Source organism: Pempheris klunzingeri, chromosome 4 (genome assembly GCF_042242105.1).
Source record: "Pempheris klunzingeri isolate RE-2024b chromosome 4, fPemKlu1.hap1, whole genome shotgun sequence".
Taxonomy (NCBI): domain Eukaryota; kingdom Metazoa; phylum Chordata; class Actinopteri; order Acropomatiformes; family Pempheridae; genus Pempheris; species Pempheris klunzingeri.
The window spans coordinates 10,857,957-10,868,461 of record NC_092015.1 but is presented as its reverse complement, the minus strand read 5'-3'; the positions used below and the strand labels follow the sequence as shown (position 1 = coordinate 10,868,461).

Below are 10,505 nucleotides of genomic sequence, written 5' to 3'. Positions count from 1 at the left end.
GCATTGCAAGAGAAAATCACTCTAGGCCAAGTATTTCTAATCTCTTAAATGCATTTTACGTTGAATCTCTGGAGGAAAAAAAAACTCTACGGAATGCATGCACCAGCCACTGTGTTTATTTATTTATTTACTAGCGATGATATTTGTGCTTCAATTGCATCTTGGCACAAAGTTTTGTCGCGCGTCCTGTCTAAGCTGTGCACGCTTAGGAGGCACCTGAGGAATTTGCGGTGCTGGCCAAGGTGGGACGGTTCTGCCTCGTGAGTACACGGGGTGCGCGCTCCTGTCTCCATATCACTGACCCTTAAATAAATTCAGCGGCTCCACGAGACAGACATGCACTATGGAACGCGCGCGAGCGGCGAAGAAAAGCTCCGAACATGCACGCCGATAACCATCAAATGACACCAAACACGTGCGGTCATATTTAGCTGGTCCGGATCCAAAATTAATTCCGAGCGTACGCTTTGTCGCGCACCGGAGTGACTTGTTAACAAGCGCAGTTAACAGCCTGTTCGTGTTTGTACCCCACAGCCAGCTGCTGGGAACGCACGCTGTAAAATGAGGTTTGGAAGCATCATTTTATTCGTCGCTCTCTGCTCTTTTACCGCTTATTATATTTATGAGCCCATTCCCGAGGAGATAGAGGAGAGATGGAAACTCATGCTGACCAACTCTTTCTTCAGAAGTCTCAGCCACCTGGTAAGGACAACATTTGTATTCTTGCAGGCTCTCTTGACACTGGGTCTAGTTGTACTGGTAATTACTTTAAGAATAAATCCCTATAGAATAGGCTCTCCAGCACTGCGGCTGAATACACTCGTATTTTTTATAATACAGGTGAATTATCCATATATTAGATACGAATATACGCAAAATTGCCTCCCTTTTGTTTATTCTCTCAGAGTAAAGTGGAAGGTTAAACGTTTACTGTATTTTGCTGATGTGGATATACATGGTTGTTACACCAGATTATGTCAGATGCTAATCCATGTGTTGTATAGTCCTGCTCACCTATTCTAATAATAGACCCTATTAAGGATACACGACTCTGTTAATGGGAGTTAGACGCTTGTGGTTTACTGTAGCCCATAGTGGTGAGGCTAATATGACTCCTCAGAGGTTTATGAAGACACAATCAGGCAATACATAGCCTACATGGTTGTAAAATTAGTATAAGAGTGAGCAGTGGCTATATTTTGCCACACCTTTGTCCCTATCAAAAGCTCAACATTCTTAGTCCATTCAACAATTAGAGGTGGTGCAGTAGTTTGAGTCTTACATGTACTGCATGTAGCATGAAAGTGCAGGCTACTGCTACAACACTACAGGACATTGTTATTTGGGCAGTAGGGAGAATAGTGTTCAGTCAGTGTCAAGACTCCTTTTCTTTGTGAGGGCATCATTATATTTTCAGCATTATTTTTTATTTTTTTTATTTTTTAAGTATTTTATTAAGACGTTCTGTTTCTCCTACTATATAACATCACAGGAAGCAAACATTTTATTTGAGCCATGGTTATTGATTTATATAGCCAAATTTATGTCCCCCGATCAGACACACACGTCATTCCTTTAAATGACTTATCATGGTGTAATTACAGTAAGTGTTTTGGATTTTAATCAGTTTCTCTGGGAGGATGACACTGAGAGGAAGTAAATAGTCAATATTTTTAACAGCCAATTTCTAAATGGCATGTATTATTAGTGTAATCTGTTCTATTAGTCTTTTTCTAGTTTCACTTCAGCAAATGAAACAGGAACAGAATGCTCCAATGTTTTTCTTTGTTTGTTTGTTTTTTCCCACTGATATGAATGCTTGATGGTACGTAGAGTTTGGAGTGGATGACTCTTTATTGAGTTTGTTGTGGTCACTGTAAAAGTGTGTCAGCTGATTAGCCTCATGCCAGCTACTGACTGCCTACTTCATCAAACATAATGGAGTATGCGTCATGCTTTTATAACTTATCATTTTGTCATGGCCTCTCAAAACAAATAACTGTAGGGGTTATCAGACCACTTTCACATGACTATAGTCTGTCTGTCTCTCTCTCTCTCTCTCTCTCTCCCTCTCTCTCTCTAATTCTGTAATATGGTCACATAGTTTAGCATCTTAGCCCTTTTTGTTTAGAATATTGTTACCTTTGGTGTTGATTGTTTACATATGATGAAGAGACTCGCTGTATGTAAAAGATTAATGGCTCAGGTTGGATGAACAATGATGATGAATCTGTCTCTTGCTCTATGACTTATGCCGTCTCCGTCTCCTTTTCCAGGCAGACCTCAGTGAGTTACTGGGGCTGAAGGACTACATGGGGGTAATGTACTTCATTACTCTGGCTGAAAAGATAGTGCCTGTCTCTGACGAGCATGTCACGGTGACAGAGGAGAAGTTTGATGGAGTGGAGGTGGTGCTGTACCAGCCAAAACAACGGGGCGGTGACATTGAGCTCAGGAGAGCTGTCATATACCTGCACGGTGGAGGATGGTGTCTTGGGAGTTCCCGTAAGTTGATGGGTCGACCTGTTTTCTCCTTTATCACACAGATTTATGACTGTCTGACCTTTATGTATAGACAAATGGGTGGATGAATGAATGGGTAATACATATTGCATGATATGTTCATCACACAGTAATTCTACCATTACTCTGAGAAAGATTTGATTGATGTGACAAATAACGTAACAATATAGACTCCCTATGACAGCTGTTATGACAGGACCATAAAAAATGAACACACTGTCAAAAAAACATGCCATAAAGCTTTCACAGTTTCGTGAGGAAATAACACACCGTCTGCTGAACCGGTTGGAACCTCAGAGGGTGGTTACCCTTGCTAATCCAAAATGTGAAGACATGACATGCAGTTTGACACATCCCATGCTGGTCTTGCAATCTGTTGAATGGCTTCAACAATTACAGCAACGCAAATCTTTCCAGGACGTATGTGAAATGGCAGGCTCATCTCTGTTCCTTCAGTTACCTTCATGTAAGGTGACGTGATGTCAGAAATGGGTGGATGTCAAATGGGTGGATGTCAATGTCTGTGGTGGCTTGTGTTACTTCTGAATATCTGTTCTGATCTGCATTTGTCCTTTCCATCTTTGTAGGGATGAGTCCATATGATCTCCTGGCCAGAAAAATTGTCACTGAGCTCGATTCAGTGGTTCTGTCTGTAGAGTAAGTATTTCATGTTTTAAAGCCAGTTATATGCAGCTACTGTAATAAACTGCACAAACTGCTGTTAATGAGAAGTTTCCCATAAAGGTTTATAAGGCCAGACACATTTGATATATAACAGTCTTTATTTAGCTCCAAATTCCCTGTATTATTTCCCTTATTGATAATTAAGTTTCACTGTTTGCCCCACTCTTTCTCTCCGTCTCTCACGCACAATATCCTGTTGTTAAATGTGCCTGTCCTCCTTCATTAGTCACAGGCCTTATATAAGCAAAGATGCAGTAGAGTGAAGCTAACAGGTTTTCATTTGGGTCTCGCCAGGCCTTTCCCTGTCACAGCTACACTCACTGTTGTTCTTTGGCACGTCCGGCTTCAACTCTGCCTTTCAGTACTGTAACTTTCTTTTGCAATACTCTCCCTACCCTCCAATTCACCACTCACAGTTTCAGCTTTATCAATCAACAGTTAGGTTCAAGCCTAGTATTTCTAGTATTGTGTGAAAAAAACTTGGTTCTGCATGTTGATATGCAGCATTTGACAGTGGGAGGAAGAGTGGATCAGTGCATGTCTGTGGTGTGTGGGGATATTGCCTTATCTGCTTAGTCTGAATTCCTGTCTGCAATTTGTTAAAGGTTCAATGAGTAACTCCAGAATTTCACAATCCCAGAGTTAGCCATGTGTAACATCTGGCTGATAGATTGATAGGTCAGTGCAAAAGACTTACAGCTTTAAGTGATTGGATCTTATTCGAATAATGTAGGTGCAACTTGTAACAGTTGGTGCAACACTCTGTCAGCAAGATTTTGAGGGATTTGTTTGGATTGTGAATTCAAATGACAATTATTATTTTAAAATGGCTTTGAAAGACGCCCCGAAAAAAAAGGTTTTCATCGGTTGTTTTTCTTTATTGAATATAACAAACGACGTGTGTGTGTGTGTGTGTGTATATATATATATGTTTTTTTTTTTTATGAATAGTAATATTACATTTTGGGCCCTGTTTGGGGGAAATATATATATATATATATATTTCCCCCAAACAGGGCCCAAAATGTATTCCCTAATGTATTGAGAAAACTGTTTGTAGTTGTGTTAACAAACTCATTTAAGTAAGTAAGTAAGCTAGTAAGAAAACATCATGCAAAATTTTCCATAAATCTGAATAAGATTTTGTAAAAACAATCTTCCCAATGTTTTTATGCTTTTGTCAACCACCTGTTATCCCCTTGAAAATGTCATCATGCTTATTTTCTATGGCTCAAAGTGTTGTCTGTACACATGGCCTTCAAAGCTCATGTTTATTTATGCCGTAGCTTTAATCTGCACCTCTCTGCTATTTCAGGTACCGTCTTGCCCCTGCTCATCACTTCCCTGTGCCATATGAGGATGTATACCGTGTGGTCAAACACTTCCTCCAGAAGGGGGTGCTGGCCCAGTACTCTGTGAACCCAGGGCGCATTGCTGTGTCTGGGGATAGTGCTGGGGGGAACCTGGCAGCTGCTGTCTCACAGCAGGTACTCTATGTTTTCTTTTTTAGTGTCAGCTCCATTTTTCTGGTTCACATATGGTGAACTAACTGTATAAAGCTGTGGCATGAGATGAGTTAATGATGCAGTTTATGATAAATGGTATTATGCAGTTTTACAATGAACCACAAGAATATTCTGTGCTGTGTCTGAGGTGACTTATAGTGATGTAATATTTCATCATGTATATCTTATGTGACAGCAAGTAACTATGATCATTTTAAGCAAATTTGTCTGATACAAATTCATTTACAATAAGTAGAACAGGCAAGTGACCTTCCTTGAGGAATTGACAGTACTTGAGTTTGAAATAAAAACTTGATTAGGATTATAGAATTAGTAGGGAGTGCTGTCTAGACATTTGAGGACGAATGAATTCATTGTTTTTCAAAGTATTCATGATGTGGGAATCTGAGGTCAAATCTGTTCTTGTCATTAAGGTGAATGCCAAGTTTGTTGTAATATGATAAAGCAGATGTGAATATAGTAACTCTTCACATTAAACTGTTAGAGGAGCAACAGAGCCTTCACATTTGTAGCAACATGGTGGAAAAACATTAGAAAAATTTAAAAAGATAAAGCTGCTAAAACTGCATTAATAGAGTGAATCTCTGCGTGTATTAAATCATCCTGGTGCTGATACATGACTGTCTACACCCATAGTAAAAAACCCATAGTAAATAAACAAAACGATCATGCCAAACTATAAAGCTGAATTGCGCTTTTATGATTTTTTTATACTGTATGAGACAAAACATGTAGACGACCACTTAGCATTACTGGAAGGGTAATTGGCCATTCAAAATTACACTAGAGGATGTGTACTACCTTTATGGCCCATATAATACCATGGAGAACTTCTAATGTTGAGTAGCTTATTCCTCAAAGCGCTTCACCTTCCAGGTTTACAAGATTTGGAGCAGATATCATGTCCCTGGGCACTCTATTAGTAGATGTTTGGTGACAGCACTAACATCATGAATCACACACCAGGCTGGCAGATAGGGATGTGTTTATTGAAAAGACCCATCATGTCATCACAGTAGCCCCATGACAATCCACAGTGATGGGACATGGGACATCAGACAATATGCTTAATGCGAGGTTCAGACTACACAATATCGGCCCGATTGTAGCCCATCACGACAGACGTGAGGACTCAGTTTGGGACTGGCAATGGTCATGCGATGACCAGTGTCACTCTATGTCTTATCCCATGTAGTGTGGCATGGTGGATGACAACCAATGCCACACTTACAGAAGGACGAGCATGTCAGAATTGTTTTGCATTCAAGGACAAATTCCACAATGTGTTCCCAATGTTGACCAGTGAGAGCACAGAGCGTTCTTCTGTGCACAACTGTAAAGTATGCAAACCGAAGAATAATTCAATAATAATAAGAAGAAGTAATTTTTCCCCCTTTTTTAGGCCTTTCCCAACTCGAGACAACGATATACACAAAGTTTCAGATGTCATCACTTGTTTGCATTCTTCTTCCTGGAAGTGGGTTCTTGGCACCTTATTCACAATGACATCAGGCACATCATTAAAAACAGCAGTGATTTGTCATGTAATGTGTAATCTCTTCTTTCAGTAAAGTCACGGCAAAAATTTGTGATCTTATAATGACCTAACCTGTCACAGTGACCATTGTGTTGTAATATATATATATATATTTTTTTGGCAAATGTTTCGGTGGACAGCTGTACTAGCCAAGTTCTCTTGTGCTAAGTCTATTTTGGGTCTTATGGGTTGATAGAAACACATGATTTCTGGCTTTGATTTTACAGACTTATTCTCAGTGGCTCAGTGAAGAGAAACAAATACAGAACAGGGTGACGTAATTCTTCCTGTAAACAACTATGACTAGTACATATCAGGTGATGCTGGTGTTTTGACTGAAAACTTGCAGCACATTTTTCAACTGATTGAGAAATACTCTGTTCCTTTAATGCTATTTTTTTCAATGTTCTTTTAATACATGACAGTCTCTTTCTCTCTTTTCACAGTTACTAAAAGAGCCTGGACAGCAGGTTCAGTTGAAGGCCCAAGCACTCATCTACCCTGTGCTGCAGGCTCTGGACCTTAACACGCCTTCTTATCAGCAGAATCAGGACATGCCCATTTTACCCCGCACCCTCATGGTGCGTTTCTGGAGTGAGTACTTCACCAGCGACAAGGCCCTTTTCAGAGCCATGATGGCCAACACCCACAACAACCCTGAGTCTTCCAGTCTGCTAAAGTTTGTCAACTGGAGTGCTTTTCTGCCAGAAACATATCATAGAAAATACAACTACAGTGCTCCTGCTGTGGTGCAGGGAGTCAGAGGGGAGGCAGTTAGGATGGATGGACCATCTCAATCTTTTGCTGATCCGAGGGCATCACCCCTGCTGGTTCCAGATAAGGCCTTACGCTCCCTGCCCAAGGCCTATATTCTGACATGTGAGTATGATGTTCTCCGAGATGATGGGATCATGTATGTTACACGGCTCCGGGCTGCTGGAGTTGAGGTGACACATGAACACTATGATACAGGATTTCATGGAGGGCTGATGTTCACTGTGTGGCCAACCGACTTCCTGATTGCACGTCGCATGACAGACAACTATATCAAATGGCTTAAGGAAAACTTGTAAAGACTCTTGACTATCAATATTCATTCCAGCTTTTCCACACAATGCACCAGTGTTTGTTTGGGTGCATTTTTCCCATCTGGTGTTCAACTATTTGTTGTTCATTTCTTTTTCTTTGGTTATGCTATTTTGCTGTTAATATATTAAGAAAAAATATTAACTTCTTCCTTTTCCACTCACACATTTTACAACACTAGGTACCAGTAGGAAGTAGAATAGATTCACATGAGTTGGTTTGAGTACAACACAATACACGTGACACTGTCACTCAAGTACAATAACAGTACTGTGGTCATTGTCCAACAAACGCAATCCTGCTGAGAGATCTGTGGGGAAAAAATCAAACTGTGGAATATCACAAAAGTTGTGATGTGGATGGTGATAAGTAGCCCTGTGTGGTGCATTCTTGTTTTCCACCAAAGGTCCATCTCCCAGATCTTATGTCCATTGCGTCAGTATCAGTACTATAAGTGAATAATAATCCACACCACAAAAAAAAACTCTGAACTATCCCACTTGGGGTTTTAAGAGTTTCGGAAAAGTTGTAATGGATTTTCACAACTGCAAAAAGTCTATTGAGTTTGGCCAAAGTTAACATTTTTCACACAGTGCAGCTTACTGAAACCCAAGATTGTTTTGATGTATTTGCAAAACCACAACTCCTGGGTTGCTGACATTGCATCAAAGATTGGCAAATGGTATTCTGTTGAATACAGCAACAGCTACACTGTTTTTCCACTTGGAAAGAACTAACCCTTAGTGGCACTCAGTGAATGGTATCTTCATCAGCACAACATCTTTGTGAATCTGGTCTAATTTCCTTATACTTTCAGAGGTATAACACAAAAAGTCTTTCTTGCTACAGTAATGAGTGCACATCAGAGCTGCACACGTTGACAACTAACAAGCCACATTCCACACAGAATACTGGTATTTATAGGTGAAGACCATCCTGTAACAATGTGCATACCATGCAAACAGTTTTTGTGATCAAGCATTGCTGAGTGTGATGTAGTAAGGGAGGGAATTTGGGCGACATTTTATTTTAGCCTTAATTTTTCCAACACACCAAGTCTCAGCATCGTAACAGTTCCCTATAATAAGATTTATAGGGCTGCGTATGTCTGCTACTTCCTTCTTTGCTAAAGCATGATTTTACTGTAGTGTGAGTAAACGGCTTTACATGTTACCCATTACGTGGAGTCATTTGGAAAAAAGAGTGTCCATTGAATGATTAATATGACCTTCTGTGTTACCAATAAACAAGCTAGTATACCTCCTCATATAGACCTGCTTTTGTGCAAAGAATATAGACAATAACACAAAGGCTGCTTTACTGCTGTTTACTGATAAAGTTGCCAGTGCAAGTAAAGTGCCAGTTTCATGATGAAACTTGTAAAATGTGAACAGTGTGAAGACAGGAGCGTATATGGCCATATACTGTATGCATATCTTTAAGCTTTAACGGCATCCAGAAGAAATAAGGTTGCATTTAATGTTCCCTAAAACCCAACAATCTCATGAGGTGAGGCCATTCACTTGTCTTTCCATATTATCTCCGGGGTCACCAAAAAAAAAAGTTTTTAATTTTTACAAAGAAAATACACGATTATATGAAATATGTAACTTTGTCCACAAGTGACAGCTGTATAGCTTTTTTGGTCAGAGAAATCTGGCTAATTTGTTTAAACACTGCTATGTTCTGAACTGTAAATATGACTACTTTTATTTTGGTTTTGGACTCACTCTTGGAGAACTTATGATTTGCATCATTTCTAATTTTAATGTTATGTGTTAATAAATTCACTTGACCTTTAACTACTGATCAATTGTACTTGTGAGTGTGCAATCATATACCATGTAAAGAGAAAAAGACATAGAGTAGATTAACTTATCAAAAATATTTAACATGAAACATAATGTTGACAAGTACATTACATAGTGAAAGAGAAAAGGGCCACTTGGCAGCACTTTGATGAAGCATTCCCCTTTGGATCTGCTGAGGGTTCATGTGAGAGTACAGTTGATCTGCTAACATACTGCAGACTGTGTTGACAAATCTACCACTAAACACCTACACATGTGTAAAAAACAAGCTGTTTTTTCCTCTGGATAGCAAAGAGAATGATGCATGAGTGCTAACAAACAATCTATACAAAAGGATGATTCAAATAGGTCAACCTTGTTCATCGGGACACATTAAACAAAACAATCCACACCTCCTGGGTGTAGAGTGGACTATTTATGTGCTACACTGCTGGTCATATTCTTCTGTATGCTGCTTTGTGTGCAGGTGGGTATCCAGCTATTTTATGTGTATATGCACATATTTATTCCTTTGTAGAAGAAATGGTGGAACTGTTCCCAAATTCCTTCTCTGCTATGGAGGAATAATAACAGTAACGTGAAATGGATTATGGCAGATGATGCCTTGAAACTGTAATGTATAGTGGCAGGGATTATACTTACATACTGTATAGAAAGTGCACAAATACTTACTGTGTTCACACACAGGAATGTTAGTAAGCATGAGTAAGCATGCACACAATGCTCCTACAAATACGCACTTTGTGTGAACACGATTTTCAGGTTTGGCGCAAATCTGTTCATAAGGCTCGAACATAACTAACGCCGTTTTCAAAGGTCAAATACTGAAAGATTTAAAGCCAAAGCCAGTCATGGTAGATTTTTTTTTCCTTAATTAATTTTGAGTTCCAGAATAATATATGAATAATATGTTGATAACCAACTCCATTGTTCACATATTCATTTTATATCCACATTATAATTGCTTAAAATATGTGTGTTTCTTAAAAAATTTTTTTTTAAAGAAACCATCCAGCAACCTTTCTTAACCTGTAAAAAACATATATCCCACAATACCCTTCTTACCTCAAGTGGCCACAGTTGTTTGAATTACAATACTGAAGTATTATTATAGTGGGGTATGATATTAAATGTAATATAGAGTTTCACGTTTTGTGTTTGTCCTCACATGTACTTTTCTGCAGCTTTTTCCTCAGGCACTGTCTTAATACCACCCCTCTGACTCTTGTTTTGAAAACTGAAACACACAGACACAAAACAAGGTCCATTATCTCATTCTTGCTGCTTTTCTTTGCACATTCCTGGAAGATGCCAATGAAAATGAATGACGAATGTGAT

At 39.2% G+C, this 10,505-nt stretch overlaps 1 protein-coding gene across 1 annotated transcript; it reads left to right on the top strand.

Annotated features, from left to right (window-relative positions):
• The first annotated feature begins 358 nt into the window (after positions 1-358).
• On the top strand, positions 359-8,931 carry aadac (arylacetamide deacetylase). Its single transcript, XM_070829099.1, has 5 exons — positions 359-702; positions 2,277-2,505; positions 3,111-3,180; positions 4,523-4,694; positions 6,717-8,931. The coding sequence occupies exons 1-5, from the start codon at positions 562-564 to the stop codon at positions 7,341-7,343; spliced, it is 1,239 nt and encodes a 412-aa protein (XP_070685200.1). The 5' UTR covers positions 359-561; the 3' UTR covers positions 7,344-8,931.
• The last annotated feature ends 1,574 nt before the right edge of the window (positions 8,932-10,505 follow it).